This window comes from Tachyglossus aculeatus, chromosome Y4 (genome assembly GCF_015852505.1).
Source record: "Tachyglossus aculeatus isolate mTacAcu1 chromosome Y4, mTacAcu1.pri, whole genome shotgun sequence".
Taxonomy (NCBI): Eukaryota; Metazoa; Chordata; class Mammalia; order Monotremata; family Tachyglossidae; genus Tachyglossus; species Tachyglossus aculeatus.
Window position 1 is genome coordinate 4863510 of NC_052096.1, and position 24669 is coordinate 4888178.

Consider the following 24669-nt stretch of genomic DNA (forward strand, 5'->3'; position numbering starts at 1 on the left):
CAGCGAGCTGGGATTACAATCCAAGTCCTCCGACTCTCAGGCCCAGGCTCTTTCCTCTAGGCCACGCTGCTTCCTGATCCATCGGTGCTTAGTACAGTGCTTAGCTCACGCATTCATTCATTCAATCGTATTTATTGAGCGCTTACTGTGTGCAGAGCACTGTACCAAGCGCTTGGGAAGTCCAAGTTGGCAACATCTAGAGACAGTCCCTACCCAACAGCGGGCTCCCAGTCTAGAAGGGGGAGACAGACAACAAAACAAAACATATTAACAAAATAAAATAAATAGAGTAAATATGTACAAGTAAAATAGAGTAATAAATACGTACAAACATATATACGCCTATAGTAAGAAGTTAACAGATGCCACAGTTATTATTTACTGAGCCCCTCCTGGATGCAGAGTGTGAGACTTAAGTTCTTGGGAGAGTGCAGTGGGCATGATCCCTGCCCTCCAGGAGCTTACAGTCTTGTGAAGGAGACAAGCACTTAAATAAATTACAGATGGGGGAGTAAGAGAGAATATAATCTACGTATAGAAAAGCTGGAGGGGTTGGGAAATTTCAGTGCTCAAAGGATTTTCCCCCGGATCAATTACCAGGCACCCCCTTTCTGTTCCCCCTGACAGTCACCTAACCACCCCCCGCCGAACCAGAGATCAGTCTCTAGGCCCCCATTCTTTCTCCAGATCAGTTTCCAGGACCTCCCCTTCTACTCCCCCAGACACCCCCTCTTCCATTCCCCTAGGTTGAATTCTCTTGAGGCTCTGGTCCTGCCCCCATCAAAGCCCTCCTCAGTCCATCCGTCCAGCCCCTTCATTCAGCCCCCCACCCCACTGCCCCCAGCCCCCTCCAAGCCCCCGCCCCGACCTTGTCCGTTGGTTGTCTCAGAGACGCTCCTGAACACCAAGCTGGAGACGGCGGACCTGAAATGGGTGTCTCACCCCCAGGTGGATGGGCAGGTGAGAATTGGGATGGGGTAGGGGGCAGGGAAGGGAGGAGTGGGTCCCCACACCCCCCGAGTGAGCTGGGCAAGGGGGTGGTCCCCGCCGATTCGGCCTCTGCCCCCGGACATCGAGTTCCCCGATCTCTGCTGGTTGGCCACCTGATCCCTAATTGTCACCGCCGCCCCCCTACCCACAGCCTCCACCTCTGACCCCGTGCCCCAGTCGTCGGATTCCCCGACCTCTGACCCCCTCCACCCCTCAATTCCTCCATTTCCCTAACCTCTGTCCCGGGTGCCTGCCCTTTGACCCCTGCCTCTCCCGCTCGACTTGCCCCCTCCCCGGCCCTCGGTCCCTCTCCCGCCGCCACCCCTCAGGCCGCCCGCTGACCGGTGGTCTCTGGTGGGGCGGGCGGGGATGCAGTGGGAGGAACTGAGCGGGCTGGACGAGGAGCAGAACACCGTGCGGACGTACGAGGTGTGCGACGTGCAGAGGCCGGCGGGTCGTCCCCACTGGCTCCGTACGGGCTGGGTGCCCCGGCGGGGGGCATCCACCGTCTATGCCACCCTGCGCTTCACCATGCTCGAGTGCCTGTCCCTGGCCCGCGCCGGCCGGGCCTGCAAGGAGACCTTCACCGTCTTCTATTATGAGAGCGACGCCGACACCGCCACTGCCCTCAGTCCCTCCTGGATGGAGAACCCCTATGTCAAGGTGCCTGGGCCCCGGGGGGTGGCCCGAGGGAGGGACGGGGGGGGGACTGGGCACCTGGGTGGAGGGAACAGGTTGCCTGGGTCCTGGGGGGACAAGATCTCTGGGTGGGGGCGGCTGGGTCAGAGGGGATAGAATTCCTGGCTCAGGGGAGACAGAATTCCTGGCTCAGGGGAGACAGAATTCCTGGGTTGGATATATGTATATATGTTTGTACATATTTATTACTCTATTTATTTATTTTACTTGTACATTGCCATTCTATTTATTTTATTTTGTTAGTACGTTCGGTTTTGTTCCCTGTCTCCCCCTTTTAGACTGTGAGCCCGCTGTTGGGTAGGGACTGTCTCTATATGTTGCCAATTTGTACTTCCCAAGCGCTTAGTACAGTGCTCTGCACATAGTAAGCGCTCAATAAATACGATTGATGATGATGATGATGATCCCCCCCTTCTTACCTCCTTCCCTTCCCCACAGCACCTGTATATATGTGTATATGTTTGTACATATTTATTACTCTATTTATTTTACTTGTACATAGCTATTCTATTTATTTTATTTTGTTAGTATGTTTGGTTTTGTTCTCTGTCTCCCCCTTTTAGACTGTGAGCCCACTGCTGGGTAGGGACTGTCTCTAGATGTTGCCAATTTGTACTTCCCAAGCGCTTAGTACAGTGCTCTGCACCTAGTAAGCGCTCAATAAATACAATTGATGATGATGATGACAGAGTCCCGGGGCCGGGGAATTAGCATGGCTGAACGGATAGGGCGCAGGCCCGAGAGTCAGAAGGAGCTGGGTTCTACTCCTGGCCCTGCCACTTGTCGGCTGTGTGTCCCCGGGCAAGTCGCTTCACTTCTCTGGGCCTCAGTTACCACATCTGTCAAATGGGGATTAAGACTGTGATTGCCATGTGGCACAGGGACTCTTTGTCCAACCTGATGAGCTTGTACCTACCCCAGAGCTTAGAGCAGCCCTTGACACATAGTAAGCGCTTCACAAATACCATCATCATCGGAGTTCCTGGATCCAGGGAGACGGTGCGCCTGGGTCCTGAGGGGACAGAGTTTCTGGGTTGGGGGGAATGGGATAGGGTGCCTGGAGTCAGGAGGGGAAGCCCACCCCGAGCTGGAGAGCAGAACACCTGGGTTTCTGGGAGGGGAGAGTGGGGTCAGACCGAAGGCGACGGGAACAAGGGGAGAGCCTGGGACCTGGTTGCTTTCCATCCATCCCACACTCTCCGCTTACAGAGTGTGCTTATCTGCTCCGGATAGAAAATCAGTTCCTTGAGGGCAGGGGCGTCACAGCCTGCTCCCCCGAGCACTTAGCCCAGTGCTCAAAGGGCGCTCAGTCAGTCCTGTTGATTGGTGATGATTACGGTACGTGTTAAGCGCTGACTGTGTGCCAAGCACTGTTCCGAGGGCTGGGGTAGATCTTAGTTAATCAGGTTGGACACAGTCCCTGTCCCACATGGGGCTCCAGTAATAGTAATAATCATACCTGTGGTGTTCGTTAAGTTCATTCATTCAACCGTATTTATTGATCACTTACTGTGTGCAGGGCACTGGACTAAGCGCTTGGGAGTTACAAGTTGGCAACATATAGAGACGGTCCCTACCCAACAGTGGGCTCACAGTCTAGAAGGGGGAGACAGAGAACAAAGTGCTTACTATGTGCCAGGCACTGCACTAAGCGCTGGGTTGGATACAAGCAAATCAGGTTAGATGCAGTCCCAGTCCCACAGTCTTCATCCCCTTTGTACAGATGAGGTAACTGAGGCCCATCACCATCATCATCATCAATCGTATTTATTGAGTGCTTACTATGTGCAGAGCACTGTAGTAAGCGCTTGGGAAGTACAACTTGGCAACAGATAGAAACAGTCCCTACCCAACAGTGGGCTCACAGTCTAAAAGGGGGAGACAGAGAACAAAACCAAACATACTAACAAAATGAAATAAATAGAATAGATATGTACAAATAAAATAAATAAATAAATAGAGTAATAAATATGTACAAACATATATACAGGTGCTGTGGGGAAGGGAAGGAGGTAAGATGGGGGGGATGGAGAGGGGGACGAGGGGGAGAGGAAGGAAGGGGCTCAGTCTGGGAAGGCCTCCTGGAGGAGGTGAGCTCTCAGCAGGGCCTTGAAGGGAGGAAGAGAGCTAGCTTGGCGGATGGGTAGAGGGAGGGCATTCCAGGACCAGAAAAGTGAAGTGACTTGTCCAAGGTCACACAGCAGACAAGTGGCAGAGCCAGGATTAGAACCCATGTGCTCCTTACTTCCAGGCCCACGCTCTACCCAGTAGGCCATGCTGTCTTAATCGCCATTTTCCAGATGAGGGAACTGTGGCCCAGAGAAGTGAGGTGACTTGCCCAAAGTCACACAGCGAACCCAGGGCCTTCTGCCTCCCAGTCCCGGGCTCTGTCCACAAGGCCACGTTGCCCCTCGGTGACCCCCGTCCCGTCCCGTTCCAGGTGGACACGGTGGCGGCGGAACACCTGACGCGGAAACGCCCCGGGGCGGAGGCGACGGGGAAGGTGAACGTGAAGACGCTGAGGCTGGGCCCCCTGTCCAAGGCCGGCTTCTACCTGGCCTTCCAGGACCAAGGGGCCTGCATGGCTCTCCTCTCCCTCCACCTCTTCTACAAGAAGTGCCCGGAGCTGACCGTCAACCTCACCCGCTTCCCCGAGACTGTGCCCCGGGAGTTGGTGGTGCCCGTGGCTGGGAGCTGCGTGGCGGGCACCGCCCCGGCCCTTGGGCCCGGCCCCAGCCTCTACTGCCGGGAGGATGGGCAGTGGGCCGAACAGCCGGTCACCGGCTGCGTCTGTGCCCCCGGTTACGAGGCCGCTGAGGAGCACACCCGCTGCCGAGGTAAACAGGGGCGGGGAGGGGGCGGGATGAGGGTGGGGGGTCCATCCCCCGTGTGCCCCTAATGATAGGATTACGTTAAGCACTCACTATGTACCGGATGCTGTACTAAGCACTGGGGTGGAGCCAAGCCCATCAGGTTGGACACAGTCCCTCTTCCACGTGGGGCTCACCTCTCAATCCCCATTTTCCAGATGAGGTCACTGAGGCCCAAAGAAGGGAAGTGATTTGCCCAAGGTCACCCACCCAGCAGACAAGGGAGGCAGCCGGGATTGCCACGCTGCTTCTCTTGCGGCTCTACGTTTCCGGTTTCCAGGCTCCTCCGCCCTTCCCTGTCAGGAAGCGAGGTTCCTGCTCGCTCCCTCTTCCCAGAGTCCCGGCCAGGCCCCTCCCTTGAGAGCGCTCTGCCTTTCCTTTTTTTTTTTTACGGTATTATGCGCTTACTACATGTCAAACACTGCTCTAAGCGCTGGGGTAGGTACAAGTTAATTACTTCAGATGCGGTCCCTGTCCCCCATGGGGCTCACCGTCTTAACAGGAGGGAGAACGGGGATTGAATGCCCGTTTTACAGTGCAGGAAACGGAGGCCCAGAGAAGTGAAGCGACTTACCCAAGGTCACCCAGCAAGCAACCGGCAGAGCTGGGGTTAGAACCCAGGTCCTTTGACTCCTGGGCACGTGCTCTTTCCACTTGACCAATTTACTTCTCCTTGGACTGGAACTCAGCGGGGTCCCCTGCAGCTCCAGACCTGGGTCCTACTTGTAGCCAAATCAATCAATCAATCGTATTTATTGAGCACTTACTGTGTGCAGAGCACTGTACTAAGCGCTTGGGAAGTACAAGTTGGAAACATATAGAGACAGTCCCTACCCAACAGTGGGCTCACAGTCTAAAAGGACCAAAGGACGTGGTTGCACCTTGGCCGTGCCGGGGTCCCCTCTGACCCCTGGCTTCTTTTCCTTCGATCCCGTTCTCAGTTTCAGCGGGTTTCCCCCCGACCTCCTTGGGGGCCTCGCTCATCTCACCCCTCCAGCATCTGCGGACCCTCCTCCCGCCGCCTTCCTTCCGAGCCCCCCAGCCCTTCTGAGCTCGGGTCCTGGGGAAGAGTTCTCATGTCCTCCTTCTCTCCTGCAGCCTGTGCTCCCGGTTTCTTCAAACCGCTGGCGGGAGAGGGGTCGTGTCAGCCGTGCCCCCAGAACAGTGCCCCCAACCCACCCGGCTCCGTCCTCTGTCCGTGTCGCGTCGGCTACTTCCGGGCCCCGACGGATTCTCCCGGCTCCCCCTGCACCAGTGAGTGACTCCGACTGAGAACCGGACCCCCACCCCGGCCCGTTTCCCTCCACACCCATCTACTTTTCCTCTAGACCCTAAGCTCGTTGAGGGCGGGGAATGTGTCTTTTTTTGTCGTATTGTATTCCCCCCAGCACTCTGCATAGAGTGAGCGCTCAATAAATACAGTTGACTGACTCTCCATCCCCTCTCTCTCCATGGCCACTTCCCTAGGGCCTCCCTGCCTCCTCCTCCCTCCTCCTGCCTCCCTGATTCCTCCTTCCTTTGAAGCCTCAGGGCGGTTGACTCCCGCCCCTCTCTCCAGTTCGGAGTCCCGAATCATTCATTCATTTCATTCAATCGTACTTATTGAGCATTTACTGTGTGCAGAGCACTGTACGAAGTACAAGTTGGCAACATCTAGAGACGGTCCCTACCCAACAATGGGGTCACAGCCTAGAAGGGGGAGACAGACAACGAAACAAAACATGTGGACTCCCCCTAACCTCCCCCGGGCCCCCCCCATGCCCCGGTACCTCCCTCCCAGCCCCGGAGAAGCCGCCATCGCCAACGTGGGCACAGGGTTCCAGAGGCGCCACAGGCCAACTGACTCGGGTGCCCCCCGTCTCTACTTCTCTCCTCCCTCCCCGACTCCGTCGCCCCCTGCGCGTCTGATGGCATCGCCCCCAGCACCCCCGTCGGCCCCCCGGAGCGTGGTGGCCCGCCTCAACGGGTCGTCCTTGCGGCTGGAGTGGAGCGCCCCGTTGGAGACCGGGGGCCGCGAGGACCTGACCTACGGCCTGCGCTGCCGGGAGTGCCGCCCGGGGGGCTCGTGTACCCCCTGCGGCGGGGGCATCGCCTTCGACCCCGGCCCCCGCGGCCTGGCCGAGCCCTGGGTCGGGGTGCAGGGCCTGCGCCCCGACGTCACCTACGCCTTCGAGGTCACCGCCTCCAACGGGGTGTCCCCCCAAGCCCCCGGGCCACCCCCGGCCGAGGCCGTCAACGTCACCACCGACCGCGAAGGTGAGGGCCGGGCCGGGGCGCGGGCCGGAGAGACACAACCTGCTCCCATGGATAGAGCCCGGGCCCAGGAGTCAGAAGGACCTGAGTTCTAATCCCACCTCCACCATTCGTTTACTGTGCAACCTAGGGCAAGTCACTTGACTTCTCTAGGCCTCAGTTACCTCATCTGGAAAATGGAGATGAAGACCGTGAGCCCCATGTGGAACAGGGACCGTGTCCAACTCAATTACCTTATATTTAGCCCAGCGCTTAGAACAGTTCTTGACACGTAATAATAATGATGACATTTATTAAGCGCTTACTATGTGCAAAGCACTGTTCTAAGCGCTGGGGGGATACAAGATCATCAGGTTGTCCCACCGGGGGTTCACAGTCTTAATCCCCATTTTACAGATGAGGTAACTGAGGCACAGAGACGTGAAGTGGCTTGCCCGAAGTCACACAGCTGACACTTGGCAGAGCTGGGATTTGAACCCATGACCTCTGCCTCCAAAGCCCGGGCTCTGTCCACTGAGCCACGCTGCTCCTCATAGTAAAGGCTTAACAAATGCCATCCTTCTTTCTTCTTCTTCCTTTTTCATCTTCCTTCTTTCTTCTTCTACTCCTCCTTCTCCCCCCCACCCCCACCAAATCATCATCATCGTCATCATCCCCGGGGTCCGCTCAGTGCCTCCTGCTGTGTCCGACGTCACGGTGACAGGGAGGTCCCCGAGCAGTTTGAGGCTGAGCTGGGGTGTCCCCCACGCACCAAGCGGGGCCGTGCTCGACTACGAGGTCAAGTACTATGAGAAGGTGAGTGGGGTCGGGGGAGGACTGACTCTGGAGCTCTGGAGTCCGGGAGATGGGGCACAGAAGACTTGGGGAGGCTTGGGTCCCGCGTGGGGCTGGTGGGCTCCGGGGGATTGGAAGCAGGACCCCTGGACCCCAGGAAGGGGGTGGAGCCTAGGAACAGGATTCCTGGGTTCCCGGAAGGGGGTGAGAGAAGCTGAGCCCCCTTTCCGGCTCGCACACAGGGTGCGGAGGGCCCCAGCGGAGTCCGCTTCCTGAAGACGTCGGAGAATCGAGTGGAGTTGAAGGGGCTGAAGCGGGGGGCCACATACCTGGTCCAGGTTCGGGCCCGCTCCGAGGCCGGCTACGGACCCTTCGGCCGCGAGCATCACTCCCAGACCCAGCTGGACGGTGAGACCCCCCCTGGGAGGGGGCAGGAGGGAGGGGGGATCTCTCTCTTCCCAGATAACTAGGCCCACCAACTCTGCCCCCATCCCCTCTGCTTTTCCCCCCATCCCCTACTCCCTCCTCCCACCACCACATCCCCCCCACTCCTCTGGACCCCAGAACCTGGGCCCCCTCCCCACCGGGCTTCCCCTCTCCCCCACAGACCCCTGACCCCCGGTCTCCCCCCAACTCCTCCCTGACAGAGAACGAGAGCTGGAGGGAGCAGCTGGCGCTGATTGCGGGCACAGCGGTCGTGGGAGTGGTCCTGGTCCTCGTGGTTGTTGTGGTGGCCGTCCTCTGCCTCAGGTGATGGCCCCAGCGCCCCCGGCCCCGGCCCTCCCGTTCATTCATTCAGTCAGTCGCATCGATTGAGGGCTGACTGTGCGCAGAGCACTGGACTAAGCGCTTGGGAGAGGACAGTAGATCACCATTCATTCATTCATCCAGTCGTATCGATTGAGGGCTGACTGTGCAGAGCACTGAACTAAGCGCTTGGGAAAGTAGATCAATAAACAGACACATTCCCTGTCCGTAGCAAGCTGGGGTGACCCGGCCCGGCATTGTGGGGAGGGTGGGGGTCACTCCTGCCTCCCCCCTGCTCCTTGAGGGGGGGCTCTGGACCCTATTTGACCCCTCCCCTCCCGCAGGAAGCAGAGCAGCAGCCGGGACCCCGAGTACTCGGACAAACCCGGGCAGTACCTCATCGGGCACGGTGGGTATGCGGGACCACCAGGGCCGGGGGCGGAGTCTGGGGACACTGCGGGAGTGTGGGGGGCGCGGGGATGGAAAACCCCTCGGCTCACGGACCCCCGCGGTCCCTCCCACCCCAGGCACTAAGGTTTACATCGACCCCTTCACCTACGAAGACCCCAATGAGGCGGTGAGGGAATTTGCCAAGGAGATTGACGTCTCGTACGTCAAGATCGAGGAGGTGATCGGAGCAGGTGAGGACCCCGGAATGGAGGGAGATGGTCGGGGGGCGGTGGGGCTGGGGCTTGAGGAAAGAGCGGGAGAATCTTGGGGGCAATCAGTCAGTCAATGGAATTTACTGAGCACTTACTATGTGCAGAGCACTGTACGAAGTGCTTGGGAGAGTGTGATAAAATACTAAGCAAGTAAACCGTGAAACAGATTTATATCAGTGTCTGTCTCCCCCTGCTAGATTGTCAGGTCCTTGAGGGCAGGGATCAGTAATAATTAGAAGAAGAAGAATTATCATTAAGCGTTGAGTCTGTGCCACGCTCTGTTCTAAGCGCTGGGGTAGATATAAGGTCATCAGGTTGGACACAGTCCCCGTTACACATGGGGTTCACAGTCTAAATAGGAGGGAGTAGGATTTAATTAGAGAAGCAGCGTGGCTCAGTGGAAAGAGCCCGGGCTTTGGAGTCAGAGGTCACGGGTTCAGATCCCGGTTCTGCCACTTGTCAGCTGTGTGACTTTGGGCAAGTCACTTAAATTCTCTGGGCCTCAGTGACCTCATCTGTAAAATGGGGACTGTGAGCCCCACGTGGGACAACCTGATCACCCTGTATCCCCCCAGCGCTTAGAACGGTGCTTTGCACATAGTAAGTGCTTAATAAATACCATCATCGTTATTATTATTCTTAATTCCCACTTTACAGATGGGGTAACTGAGGCACAGAGAATTGAAGTGCCTTGCCCAGGTCATTTGGCAGAGCTGGGATTAGAACCCAGGTCCTTTGGCTCCCAGGCCCTCGCTCTTTCCACTAAGCCCATCCTGCTTCTCTATCTATGCGTCTGGTATCTACCAATCCTACTGTACTCGCCCAAATGCTTAGGACAGTGCTTTGCACAGTAGATTGTAAATTCCCGGAGGGCAAAAATCACATCTACCAACTCCATTGTACTCTCCCGAGCGTTTAGACCAGTGCTCTGCGCACAGTAAGTGTTCAATAAATTATATTTGTGGGTTGGTTGACTGGCAGTATTCCAGAAACCAGGAACTGGGCCTGGGGCGCCGTACTCCAAGGACTGGGATTTTAAGCTCCTTGTGAGGGCAGTGAAAAATAATAATAATTAGTGGTATTTTAATAATTACTGGCATTTGTAAAGCACTTACTAGGTGCCTGGCACTGTACTAAGCGCTGGGATAGATACAAGTCGATCAGGTTGGACACAGTCCCTGTCCCACGTGGGACTCACAGTCTTAACCCCCATTTTACAGCTGAGGTAACCGGGACACAGAGAAGTGAAGTGACTTGTCCAAGGTTTTACAGCAGACAAGTGGCAGAGTTGGGATTAGAAAAGCACTTACTATGTGCCGGGCACTGTACTAAGCTCTGGGATAGATACAAGTCGATCAGGTTGGACACGGTCCCTGTCCCACGTGGGACTCACAGTCTTAATCCCCCTTTTACAGCTGAGGTAACCGAGACACAGAGAAGTGAAGTGACTTGTCCAAGGTCATACAGCAGATAAGTGGCAGAGTTGGGATTAGAAAAGCGCTTACTATGTGCCGGGCACTGTACTAAGCGCTGGGATAGGTACAAGTCGAGCAGGTTGGACACAGTCCCTGTCCCACGTGGGACTCACAGTCTTAATCCCCATTTTACAGCTGAGGGAACCGAGACACAGAGAAGTGAAGTGACTTGTCCAAGAACATGCAGCAGACAAGTGGCAGAGTTGGGAGTAGAAAAGCGCTTAATATGTGCCGGGCACTGTACCAAGCGCTGGGATAGATACAAGTCGATCAGGTTGGACACAGTCCCTGTCCCACGTGGGACTCACAGTCTTAATCCCCATTGTACAGCTGAGGTAACCGAGACACAGAGAAGTGAAGTGACTTGTCCAAGGTCATACAGCAGACAAGTGGCAGAGTTGGGATTAGAACCCAGACCCTGGTTCTAGCCACTAGTAGGCCCCGCTGCTTTTCTCGCCACCGCAGCGCAGTTCCCGAGGTGCCAAGCGCTGTGTTAAGCACTGAGGTAGAGAGGAGACGCTGAGGTGGCTCCCAGGCACGTGGCGTCCCCGGAGTGGGCGAGGGGCCACCCCGGGGGGTGAGGCGGCTGGGTTGGGGGGGAGAGTCAGCCCACTCTCCCTCCCCCCCGGGGGTCCATTTCCGCCGGCAGGGGAGTTCGGGGAGGTGTGCCGGGGCCGGCTGAAGGCGCCGGGGAAGAAGGAGAGCTACGTGGCCATCAAGACCCTCAAGGGAGGCTACACGGAGCGTCAGAGGCGCGAGTTCCTCAGCGAGGCCTCCATCATGGGCCAGTTCGAGCACCCCAACATCATCCGGCTGGAGGGGGTCGTGACCAACAGCGTCCCGGTTATGATCCTCACCGAGTTCATGGAGAACGGGGCCCTCGATTCCTTCCTGCGGGTGAGCCGCCCTCACCGTCCGGGATCGTCCCACCCTCTCCTTCCCGTGGCGGCGTGGTCTGCCCGAGGAGGCCGGGCGGCCTCGGTCGGTCCTCCGGATTATACGTGGCCGGGACGTTCCTCCCCAACCTCAGCCGTCCCCCTGGGCTGTCCCCAACCGAGCCGCTCTTTCCCAGCTGTAGCCGTCCCTCTGGGCTGTAATAGTAATAATAATTATAATAATTATGGTATTTGTGAAGCGCTTGCTATGTGCCAGGCACTGTACTAAGCGCTAGAGTGGATACAAGCAAATCCAGTTGAACACAGTCCCTGTCCCACGTGGGGCTCACAGTCTCAATCCCCATTTTCCAGTTGAGGTCACTGAGGCCCAGAGAAGTGAAGTGACTTACCCAAGGTCGCACAGCAGACAAGTGGCAGAGCCGGGATTAGAACCCATGACCTTCTGATTCCCAGGCCCGGGGTCTATCCACTATGCCATGCTGCTTCTCTGGACCCCCCCCGCCCCCCCTTTAGACTGTAAACCCAGTGTGGGCAGGGATTGTCTCTTTTTACTGCTGAATTGTACTTTCCAAGTGCTCAGTACAGTGCTCTGCACACAGTAAGTACTCAATAAATATGAATGAATGTACCCAGCTGAGATGCTCTTTCCCAGCTACAGCTGGTCCTCTGGGTTTTATGCTGCCGAGAGGCTCCTCCCCAGCCTCAGTAGTCTTTCTGGGCTGTACCCAATTGAAATGCTCTTCCCCAGCTGTAGCTGGTCTTTCAAGTAGTATGCAGCAAATAATAATAATAATAATAATAGTATTTGCTAAGCGCTTACTATGGGCCAGGGAACGTACTAAGCGCTGGGGTACATACAAGATAATTGGGTGGGACATAATCCCTGTCCCATACAGGGCTCACCATCTCAATCCCCATTTTCCAGATAAAGGAACTGAGGCCCAGAGAAGTGAAGTGACTTGCCCAAGGTCACACAGCAGACACTTTCATTCATTCATTCATTCATTCATTCATTCATTCATTCAATCGTATTTATTGAGCACTTACTGTGTGTAAAGCACTGTACTAAGTGCTTGGAAGGGTACACTATAAGAACAGAGAAGCAGTGTGGCTCAGTGGAAAGAGCCCGGGCTTTGGAGTCAGAGGTCATGGGTTCAAATCCCGGCTCCGCCACTTGTCAGCTGTGTGACTTTGGGCAAGTCACTTCACTTCTCTGGGCCTCAGTTACCTCATCTGTAAAATGGGGATTAAGACTGTGAGCCCCACGTGGGACAACCTGATCTCCTTGTAACCTTCCCAGCGCTTAGAACAGTCCTTTACACATAGTAAGCACTTAATAAATGCCATAAAAAAACCCCAAACAGACACTTTCCGGCCCACAATGTGCTCACAGTCTAGAGAGGGTATCGGGTTGGACATGTGGCGGAGCCGGGATTAGAACCCAGTTCCTTCTGACTCCCAAGCCCGGGCTCTCCCCACCAGGCCCCGCTGCTTCTCCGGAGGCTCCTCCCCAGCCTCAGCCGCCCCCCCGGGCTGTCCCCAGCTGGGACGCTCCTCCCCTGAGAGCTTAGTCCAGTGCTCTGCACACAGTAAGCGCTCCATAAATTCAATCGAACGAACCACTCTCTCGGCCAATCCCTGCCACCCCGTGTGAAGCTTCCGACGGGCTCCTGCTTCGTGGCCGGCTGGACTCCCCGTCATCATCATATCATCATCAATCATATTTATTGAGCGCTTACTATGTGCAGAGCACTGTACTGAGCACTTGGGAAGTACAAATTGGCAACATATAGAGACAGTCCCTACCCAACAGTGGGCTCACAGTCTAAAAGGGGGAGACAGAGAACAAAACCAAACATACTAACAAAATAAAATAAATAGAATAGATATGTACAAGTAAAATAAATAAATAGAGTAATAAATATATACAAACATATATACATATATACAGGTGCTGTGGGGAAGGGAAGGAGGTAAGATGGGGGGGATGGAGAGGGGAATGAGGGGGAGAGGAAGGAAGGGGCTCAGTCTGGGAGGCCTCCTGGAGGAGGTGAGCTCTCAGTAGGGCCTTGAAGGGAGGAAGAGAGCTAGCTTGGCGGATGGGCAGAGGGAGGACATTCCAGGCCCGGGGGATGACGTGGGCCGGGGGTCAATGGCGGGACAGGCGAGAACGAGGTACGGTGAGGAGATTAGCGGTGGCAGAGGAGCGGAGGGTGCGGGCTGGGCTGGAGAAGGAGAGAAGGGAGGTGAGGTAGGAGGGGGCGAGGGGATGGACAGCCTTGAAGCCCAGGGTGAGGAGTTTCTGCCTGATGCGCAGATTGATTGGTAGCCACTGGAGATTTTTGAGGAATTTTGAGGATTTTTGAGGGCCGGGCTTCCCTCCCCAGAGCCGGCCTCCACCCCTCCCGCTGCCCCCCTCTCTGACTCTCCGTCTCCTCTCCTTCTCCCTGCGGCGGCGGCGATCAGCTGAATGATGGCCAGTTCACGCCCATCCAGCTGGTGGGCGTGCTGAGGGGCATCGCCTCGGGCATGCGCTACCTGGCCGAGATGAGCTACGTCCACCGCGACCTGGCCGCCCGGAACATCCTGGTCAACAGCAACTTGGTGTGCAAGGTGTCCGACTTTGGTCTTTCCCGCTTTCTGGAGGAGAACTCGTCCGACCCCACCTACACTAGCTCCCTGGTAGGACATTGGCGTTTTTTTCCCTGGAAGGGTGAATCCGAACGGAACCACGATGCCCGTGTTGTTAGGGGGATGGTCGGCTCGTTCAAACCCTCTCCCCATCCCCCCTGCCCTACCTCCTTCCCCTCCCCACAGCACCGGATTGATCACTCTATTTATTTTACTTGTACATATTTACTATTCTATTTATTTTATTTTGTTAACGTATTTTGTTTTGTTGTCTGCCTCCCCCTTCTAGACTGTGAGCCCGTTGTTGGGAAGGGACCGTCTCTATATGTTTTTTTTTTTTTTTAATGGCATTTATTAAGCGCTTACTATGTACTGTTCTAAGCACTAGAGGAGATACAAGGTGATCAGGTTGTCCCACGGGGGGCTCACAGTCTTCATCCTCATTTTACAGATGAGGGAACTGAGGCACAGAGAAAGTCTTAATCCTCATTTTACAGATGAGGGAACTGAGGCACAGAGAAGTGAAGTGACTTGCCCAAAGTCACACAGCTGACAAGTGGCAGAGCCGGGATTTGAACCCATGACCTCTGACTCCAAAGCCCAGGCTCTTTCCACTGAGCCACGCTGCCTCTCAACTTTTACTTCCCAAGCGCTCAGTACAGTGCTCTGCACACAGTAAGCGCTCAATAAATCCGATTGAATGAATGAATGAATGAAAGTTCAAGCGTTCAGTCGTATTTATGGAGCTCCTGGGAGAGGACGATACAGCAATAAACGGACACGTTCTAGTTTATTTCCTCTGTTGCACTGGGAAGATAGAAATTCTCGTCAACCTCTGAGAAACTGGGGTTAAGCAGGGAACATACCTGCCAACTCCCTCAAGCGCTTAGTACAGTGCCCTGCACCTAGTAAGCAGTCAATAAATACCATTGATTGATTGGTATGGGGATCAGGGACTCTGGGAAGAGTACTAACTACAGTGTTTAGTAAACACCTTTCATTCATTCATTCATTCAATCGTATTTATTGAGCGCTTACTGTGTGCAGAGCACTGTACTAAGTGCTTGGGAAGTAAAAGTTGGCAACATATAGAGATGGTCCCTACCCAACAGCAGGCTCACAGTCTAGAAGGGGGGGACAGACAACAAAACAAAACATATTAACAAAATAAAATAAATAGAATATGTACAAGTAAAATAGAGTAATAAATATATACAAACATATAAACATTCATTCATTCCATCGTATTTATTGAGCGCTTACTGTGTGCAGAGCACTGTACTAAGCGCTTGGGAAGTACAAGTTGGCAACATATAGAGACGGTCCCTACCCAACAGCGGGCTCACAGTCTAGAAGTGGGGGGACAGACAACTAAACAAAACATATTAACAAAATAAAAGAAATAGAATAAATATGTACAAGTAAAATAGAATAATAAACATATACAGTAATAATAATAATAATAATGGCATTTATTAAGCACTTACTATGAGCAAAGCACTGTTCCAAGCACTGGGGAGGATACAAGGTGATCAGCCTTGGGAGAGTACAATAGAACAGACACATGTCCTGCCTAAACCAAGCTTACAGTCTAGCACTGTACAGTCTAGCACTTTTGTACTGTGCTAAACGCTGGGATAGGACAGAGGATAATCATACCGGACACTCCCCTCTGCGTCTCCCTGACTCATTCCCGTTCATCTTCCCCCCTCCCAGCCCCACAGCACTTATGTCCATATCCGTCATTTCTTTATTTCTCTTGATGTCTGTCTCCCCCCGCAGACTGTAATCTCATCGTGGGCAGGGAATGTGTCTGTTTATTGTTCTATTGCACTCTCCCAAGTGCTCAGTACAGTGCTTCGCACACAGAAAGTGCTCAATATATATGACTGAATGAATGATCCTGTCCCACACAAAGCTCACAGCCTAAGGGGGAGGGAGAACAGGTATTTTATTTTGCTGATGAGGAAACTGAGGCCCAGAGAAGGTAAGTGACTTGCCCGAGGCCACCCAACAGGCAGGTGGTGGAGCTGGGATGATTATTATTATCATCATTATTTTATAATAATGTAATAGCATATTAGCATATACGAACATAGTAATATAATGTACTATAATATAATACATTAACATGCCAGTATAACACAGTATATAATCGTAATAGAATATACATTATAATATGTAACACGATACAATAGCAATATCATGAGATGTAATTATATTAATAACAATATAACACAGTACATAATCATCATCATCATCATCATCAATCATATTTATTGAGCGCTTACTATGTGCAGAGCACTGTACTAAGCGCTTGGGAAGTACAAATTGGCAACACATAGAGACAGTCCCTACCCAACAGTGGGCTCACAGTCTAAAAAGGGGAGACAGAGAACAAAACCAAACATACTAACAAAATAAAATAAATAGAATAGATATGTACAAATAAAATAAATAAATAAATAGAGTAATAAATATGTACAAACATATATACATATATACAGGTGCTGTGGGGAAGGGAAGGAGGTAAGATGGGGGGATGGAGAGGGGGACGAGGGGGAGAGGAAGGAAGGGGCTCAGTCTGGGAAGGCCTCCTGGATTATGATTATAATCATAATAGAATATGCATTATAATGTATAACACCATACAGTAGCAATATCATGAGATGTAATTATATTAATACAACACAGCTATAATATATTAATATATCGTATAAGTAAAATATGTTAATATGTTATATATCACAATTATAATATACATCGCATCAAATATACAATATTAACATTGTATTATGCAGCATATCCATATGTATATAAAATATATAACATATTAAAATAATATTAACAATAATAATAATGAAAAAGAGAACCAGTCTCCTGATTTTCTGCCCGGGCTCTGTCCACGATCCCACCCTGTTTCTCGAAGAGTAGGGGGAGGATCGGGCATTGGGAGGGAGAAGCTGGTCCAGACGGGGTGGGGGGGGTGAGGATTCTCCTCCCATACCCCAATCTCTCCTTGCAGGGCGGGAAAATCCCCATCCGCTGGACGGCCCCCGAGGCCATCGCCTTCCGCAAGTTCACGTCGGCCAGCGACGCCTGGAGCTACGGAATCGTCATGTGGGAGGTCATGTCATTCGGAGAGCGGCCCTACTGGGACATGAGCAACCAGGATGTATGTGCTCCCCCCATCCGCGTCCCCCTCGAATCCACCCTGGCCACCCCCCCATCTCCACCCCAGAGCAGGACGCGCCGAAGCTCTCCGGGATAGTGGGGTGCTGTTGGTGGCTGGCATCCTCACACCAACTCTCAGCCAGCTGCCTCTCAGTGGGGAGCAGAATAATAATAATAATAATAATAATAATGGCATTTGTTAAGCGCTTACTATGTGCGAATCACTGTTCAAAGCGCTGGAGGAGATACAAGGTGATCAGGTTGTCCCACATGGGGCTCACAGTCCTAATCCCCATTTTACAGATGAGGGAACTGAGGCTCAGAGAAGTGAAGTGACTTGCCCAAGGTCACACAGCAGACGTGTGGCGGAGCTGGGATTAGAACCCATGACCTCTGACTCCCGAGCCCGTGGTCTTTCCGCTGAGCCACGCTGCTTCCCTGCTGTCAGAAGGCTGCGGACCGTTACTCGCTCCAACTCAGGACCCACTATCACGGGAGCTTGTGATTCGTAGCTGCCCCCGGGGTGGGGCGGGGGTGAGATTCATTCATTCGGTTGTATGTATTGAGCGCTTACTATGGGCAGAGCGCTGTACTAAGTGCTTAGGAGAGGATGCTAGAGCAAGAAAAGAGACACATTCCCTGCCCACAACGAGCTGAGAGTCTAGAGGAGGAGGCAGGGGTCACGGCCCCCCAGAGTCAGCCATCCCCTGACCCCGGCCCCCCTCACCCCCACCCCGCAGGTGATCAACGCCATCGAGCAGGACTATCGACTGCCCCCGCCCCCGGAATGTCCGACGGCTCTGCACCAACTCATGTTGGACTGCTGGCAGAAGGACCGGAACGCCCGGCCTCGGTTTCCGCAAGTGGTCAGCGCCCTGGACAAGCTCATCCGGAACCCGGCCAGCCTCAAGATTGTGGCTCGAGACAATGGCGGGTGAGGGACGGGGTGGGGGGCGGGAGATGGGGGGAGGGCCCTCCATTCCCTCAACCATCCTCCCAACGCCCCAGCTGCTGGGGCAAGGGGAGACCGGGACCCTGCCCCCAGAAGACACCATCCTTCGAGGACCCGCCTCTGCCAGAACGGGCCATGGTCAAGATTATTATTATTATTGTTATTATTACCACTACTACTAATAATGGTATTTGTTAAGTGCCTACAATATGCCAAGCACTGTTCCAAGCGCTGGGGTAGATACAAGATAATAATAATAATAATAATGGCATTTGTTAAGTGCTTACTGTGTGCAAAGCACAGTTCTAATAATAATAATAATGATGGCATTTGTTAAGCGCTTACTATGTGCAGAGCACTGTTCTACGCGCTGGATACAAGGTGATCAAGTTGTCCCACATGGGGCTCACAATCTTAATCCCCATTTTACAGATGAGGTAACTGAGGCTCAGAGAAGTTAAGTGACTTGCCCAAGGTCACACAGCAGACATGTGGCAGAGCTAGGATTCGAACCCATGACCCCTGACTCCAAAGCCCGTGCTCTTCTCCACTGAGCCACGCCGCTCCTTCTAAGCGCGGGGGGGATACAAGGTGATCAGTTTGTCCCACGTGGGGCTCACAGTCTTAATCCCCATTTTACAGATGAGATTTAGAGAAGTTAAGTGACTTGCCCAAGGTCACACAGCAAACATGTGGGGGAGCCGGGATTCGAACCCATCACCTCTGACTCCAAAGCCCGAGCTCTTTCCACTGAGCCACACTGGTTGGACACAGTCCCTGTCCCACATGGGGCTCACAGTCTTAATCCCTATTGTACAGATGAGGAAACTGAGGCCCAGAGGAGTGACGAGACTTGCCCAAGTCACAAAGCAGACAAGTGGCGGAGCCAGGATTAGAACCCAGGTCCTTCTGATTCCCAGGCCCGGGCTCTATCATCTAGGCTCAGCTGCTTCTGTAGCCCATCAATGCTAGTTAACCAATCCGTCCGTCAGTGCTCTTTAATCAATCCATCAGTAAATGGTATTTAATCAGTCTGCCAATCAATGCTTTGTAATCAGTCCATCAGCCCATGGTATTTAATGAATCCCTCGGCCAATATTTAATCTATCCGTCCATCAATGGTGTTTAATGCATCCATCAATTAATAGTATTTAATAATCCATCAGCTAATGGTATTTAAGCAATCCATCAATCAGTGATATTTCACCAGTCCATTACTTCCTCGTACTTAGGCTGTGAGTCCCATGTTCATTCATTCATTCAGTCATATTTATTGAGCGCTTACTGGGTGCAGAGCACTGTACTAAGCGCTTGGGAAGTACAATTCAGCAACAAATAGTGACAATTCCTGCCCTCAACGGGATCACAGTCTATAAAGGGGAGGCAGACTTCAAAACAAGTGAACAGGCATTATTATAAATAAGAAGAATTCTAGATATATACACATCATTAATAAAAATAAATAGAATTATAATTATAAATTCATTCATTCATTCATTCAATCATATTTATTGAGCGCTTACTGTGGGCAGAGCACTGTACTAAGCGCTTGGGAAGTACAAGTTGGCAACATAAATAAGTACATATATACACAAGTGCTGTGGGGCGAGGAGTGGGGTAGATCAAAGGGAGAGAGTCAGGGAGATGGGGCAGAGGAAGAAACTGTGTCCAACCTGTATAACTCATATCTACCCCAGTGCTTGGCACAGTACGTATCTATAATTTATTTATTTCTATTAATGCCTGTCTCCCCCTCTAGACTGTAAGCTCACTGTGGGTAGGGAATGTGTCTGTTTATTGTTCTATTGTACTCTCCCAAGTGATTAGTACAGTGCAGAGCATTGCACTGTAACTTAGTGCAGTATCCTAGTAAGCGCTCAATAAATACGATCGAATGAATGAGTGAAAGCACTTGACAAGTACCATAATCAATCAATCGTATTTATTGAGCGCTTACTGTGTGCAGAGCACTGTACTAAGCACTTGGGAAGTATAAGTTGGCAACATATAGAGACAGTATCTACCCAACAGTGGGCTCACAGTCTAGAAGGGGGAGGCAGAGAACAAAACCAAACATATTAACAAAACAAAATAGAATAGATATGTACAAGTAAAATAAATGAATAAATAAATAGAGTAATACATATGTACAAACATATATACATATATACAGGTGCTCTGGGGAAGGGAAGGAGGTAAGACGGGGGGATGGAGAGGGGGTCATAAAAGGGCTTCCAGTCAGCTGGGGAGAGGCAGGGAGACCTAAATTTACCGGTTTCGGGGGGAGGAGGAGGGAAAATCGACTATATCAGGTAGTAGCCCAAATACCCGGAATGAACTAACTCGATCAATAAATGATTGGGCATACAGATACGCAGATAACGATAATAACTGTGGTATTTGTTCAGCGGTTACTACGTACCAAGCACTGGGGTAGATAAGACAGTCAGATTGGACTCAGCTTCTGTTCCGCGTGGGGCTCACAGCCTGAGGCGGGGAATTGCTATACTGAATCCCCATTTTACAGATGAGGAAACTGAGGCCCAGAGAAGGGAAGTGACTCGTCCCAGGTCATCCCTCTGGCAAGTGGGGTTAGAATCCAGGGGCCCTGACTCCCAGCCTGGAAGCAGCATGGTGGAGTGGCTAGAGCCCGGGCCTGGGCATCAGAAGGTCATGGGTTCTAATCCCGGCTTCGCCACTCATCTCTTGGGTGACCTTGGTCAAGTCACTTCACTTCTCTGCACCTCAGGTCCCTCATCTGTAAAATAGGGATTGAGACTGTGAGTGGGGACGGGGACTGTGTCCAACCCATTCATTCATTCAGTCGTGTTTACTGAGCAGTTACTGTGCGCAGAGCACTGTACTAAGCGCTTGGATCTGCTTGGATCCAGTAACCTCATCTGTAAAATGGGGATTAAGACTGTGAGCCCGCCGTGGGACAACCTGATCACCTTGTAACCTCCCCAGCACTTCAAACAGTGCTTTGCACATAGTAAGCGCTTAATAAATGCCATCATTATTACTATTATTATTATCCACCCCGGCGCTTCGAACAGTGTCTGGCACAGAGTAAGTGCTTAACAAGTACCATAGAGAAGCAGCGTGGCTCAGTGGAAAGAGCCCGGGCTCTGGAGTCCGAGGTCATGGGTTCGAATCCCGGCTCCACCGCATGTCTGCTGTGTGACCTTGGGCAAGTCACTTCACTTCTCCGAGCCTCAGTTACCTCAGCTGTAAAATGGCAATTAAGACTGTGAGCCCCACGTGGGACAACCTGATCACCTTGTATCCCCCCAGCGCTTAAAACAGTGCTTTACACATAGTAAGCGCTTAACAAATGCCATCATTATGATTATTGTTATATTGTACTCTCCCAAGCCCTTAGTAAGCGCTTTGCACGCAGTAAGTGCTCAATATATACGATGGAATGAATGAACATTGACTACTACTATCAATAATTATGGTATTTGTGAAGTACTTACTATATTGGAGGCACTGTACTAAGCACTGGAAGCGCTTGAGCACTGAACTAAGCATTAAGGTTCTAAGTGAATGCTCAGGACCGTGCCCCCCAAAACTTTTTCCCCTCCCCAGGGCCTCCCACCCGCTCCTGGACCAGCGGTTCCCCCACTTCTCGGCCTTCGGCTCGGTGGGAGAATGGCTGCGGGCCATCAAGATGGGCAGATACGAGGACAGCTTCACGGCGGCCGGCTTCAACTCCTTCGAGCTGGTCAGCCAGATCTCGGCCGAGTGAGTCCCGGGGCCGGGAGCGGACGGGGGAGACCGGAGAGGAGGCGACGGACTCGGGAGGGAAACTGGAGCTGCGGGAGACCCGGCCAACCCTACGCTGAGGGTTGGGGGGGAACCCAGACTGAACCCCGCTGACCTGCACCCTCAATGCTCATTCATTCATTCATCATCATCATCATCAATCGTATTTATTGAGCGCTTACTGTGTGCAGAGCACTGTACTAAGCGCTTGGGAAGTACAAGTTGGCAACATATAGAGACAGTCCCTACCAAACAGTGGGCTCACAGTCTAAAAGGGGGAGACAGAGAACAAAAACAAACATAATAACAAAATAAAATAAATAGAATAGATATGTACAAGTAAAATAAATAAATAGAGTAACAAATATGTACAAACATATATACATATATACAGGTGCTGTGGGGAAGGGAAGGAGGTAAGATGGGGGGGATGGAGAGGGGGCGAGGGGGAGAGGAAGGAAGGGGCTCAGTCTGGGAAGGCCTCCTGGAGGAGGTGAGCTCTCAGTAGGGCCTTGAGCTCTCAGTAGGGCCTTCACTCACTCATTCATGCAATCGTATTTATTGAGCGCTTACTGGGTGCAAAGCACTGTCCTAAGCCCTTGGGAGAGGACAATAGAACAGTAAACAGACACACTCCCTGCCCACAACGAGCTTACAGTCTAGTCAGTCAATTGTATTTATTGAGCACTCACTGTGTGCAGAGCACTGTGGGACCAGAGTGGCGTAGTGGAAAGAACCACAGGTCGTGGGTTCTAATCCCGGCTTCGCCACTTATCAGCTGTGTGACTTTGGGTGAGTCGCTTCACTTCTCTGCGCCTCAGTAATCTCATCTGTAAAATGAGGATTTAAGCGCTTAGTACAGTGCTCTGCACACAGTAAGCGCTCAATAAGTACGATTGATTGAGGATTGAGACTGTGAGCCCCACGTGGGACAACCTGATCACCTTGTATCTACCCCAGCTCTTAGAACAGTGCTGGGCACAGAGTAAGCGCATAACAAATACCATCATTATCATCGTCATCATCACCGTATTAAGCGCTTGGGGGAGAACAATAGAACAGTTAACAGACACATTTCCTGCCCACAATGAGCTTATAGTCTAGTCAGTCAGTCTGCCAATTGTATTTATTGAGCACTTACTGTGTGCAGAGTACTGTCACTTAACTTCTCTGTGCCTCAGTTCCCTCATCTGTAAAATGGGGATTAAGACTCTGAGCCCCACGTGGGACAACCTGATCACTTGTAACCTCCCCAGTGCTTAGAACAGTGCTCTGCACATAGTAAGCGCTTAACAAATGCCATTATTATTATTATTATTACTGTACTAAGTATTTGGGAGAGCACAGTAGAACAATGAACAGACACATTCACCGCCCACGAGTTTACAGTCTAGAGCAGGAGACAAACATTAGTAGAAATAAATAAATTATACCCCTGGAGTTGTGGTCGGGGGCTCGGGCTACACGGGCCATAGTTCCCACCCATCTCTGGATCTCTGACCCACAAATCATCTTTTTCCCATTTTCCTTCTCTCCTGCTTCCTGTCTTTCTCCATTCCCTTTCCCCCTCTCGGCAAGTCCCTTCCCTTGCCCACTAATATTTACCGTGCTCTTTGGAAGAAATTTAGCACCAATACCTAAAACATTATGTGCCCAGACTTGTACAATGGCATTGCCTTTCCCTCTCTTTCTCCCTCTTCTCTCTTTTCCTCACTTTTCTCATCCTCCTTTTCCACAGACTCTTTTTCCTCCCTCTCTTCTCTCTGCTTTCCCCAGCCTTTTCTCTTTCTCTCCCCTGCCTGGTCCTTACTTCCCTCCCCCCCCCCACCCCCACCCCGCCACCCCCCTGTTTCCCTGACTCCCCACCCCGCCCTCTTCTCCGTAATCACTTCTCTTCCTGACTCTCCACACTCATTCCCCTTCCTGCCCCCATTTCCCTTTCCTCTTTTTTCCTTTCTTTCACTTCCTCTCCTGCCTTTATGCCCTTTCCACAATCATTCTTCCCACTTCCTCCTCTCGGCCTGGCTGTAGCTATTTATTCCTCTCTATCTTGATTCTGCTCTGGTTCATTTTTTTTTCCTCGCTGTTTACCTATCTTGCCCCCATACCTTCACTGAGTCTCTGCGTCTCTGACTATATCTCTATCCTCCAATCCCTTTGTGTCTCTGTCTCTTTCTCCTAAGCATCTCTCTAGGTCTCTGTCTCTTCAAGTCTGAACCCCCTTCTCCCCCCACCCCCCCCACCCTCACAACAAGTTTCTCTCTGAGTCTCTGAATCCTTCTCCTCAGACTCTTTCTGCATCTATCTGTCTCATTTCCCCCCAGTCTCTCTCCCCTCAGAGTCTCCCTGGGTCTCTCTGTCTCTATATGTCTCTATTTCCCACCTTCAGTGGGTCTGGGTCTCTGAATCCTTCTCTCAGACTCTCTCTGCATCTCTCTGCCTCTTTTCCCCCCGGTCTCTCTCCCCTCAGAGTCTCCTTGGGTCTCTCTGTCTTTTTATGTCTCCATTTCCCACCTTCAGTGGGTCTGGGTCTCTGAATCCTTCTCCTCGGACTCTCTCTGCATCTCTCTGCCTCTTTTCCCCCCAGTCTCTCTCCCCTCAGAGTCTCCCTGGGTCTCTCTCTATGTCTCTATTTCCCACCTTCAGTCTCTCTTTGGGTCTCTGTCTCTTTCCCCTCAGGCTCGATCTCTTTGTTTCTCTTTTCCCTCAGTCTTTCTTGGCCTCTCTGTCTCTTTATGTCTCTATTCCCCCTTCAGTCTCCCTCAGATTCTCTTTCTC

The 24669-nt window shown here is 52.2% G+C and overlaps 1 protein-coding gene across 1 annotated transcript in view; it reads left to right on the forward strand.

Annotated features, from left to right (window-relative positions):
* Positions 1-24669, forward strand: part of EPHB4 (EPH receptor B4) — a 38120-nt gene that overhangs the window by 11348 nt on the left and 2103 nt on the right. The window contains exons 2-16 of the mRNA XM_038768595.1: positions 890-960; positions 1366-1653; positions 4130-4526; positions 5658-5813; positions 6483-6815; positions 7483-7607; positions 7829-7994; positions 8234-8336; positions 8678-8742; positions 8861-8974; positions 11120-11367; positions 13833-14048; positions 17023-17172; positions 17912-18105; positions 21715-21870. Of these exons, the coding sequence (XP_038624523.1) occupies positions 890-960; positions 1366-1653; positions 4130-4526; positions 5658-5813; positions 6483-6815; positions 7483-7607; positions 7829-7994; positions 8234-8336; positions 8678-8742; positions 8861-8974; positions 11120-11367; positions 13833-14048; positions 17023-17172; positions 17912-18105; positions 21715-21870 (2782 nt within the window). The remainder of the gene's footprint in view (positions 1-889; positions 961-1365; positions 1654-4129; positions 4527-5657; positions 5814-6482; positions 6816-7482; positions 7608-7828; positions 7995-8233; positions 8337-8677; positions 8743-8860; positions 8975-11119; positions 11368-13832; positions 14049-17022; positions 17173-17911; positions 18106-21714; positions 21871-24669) is intronic.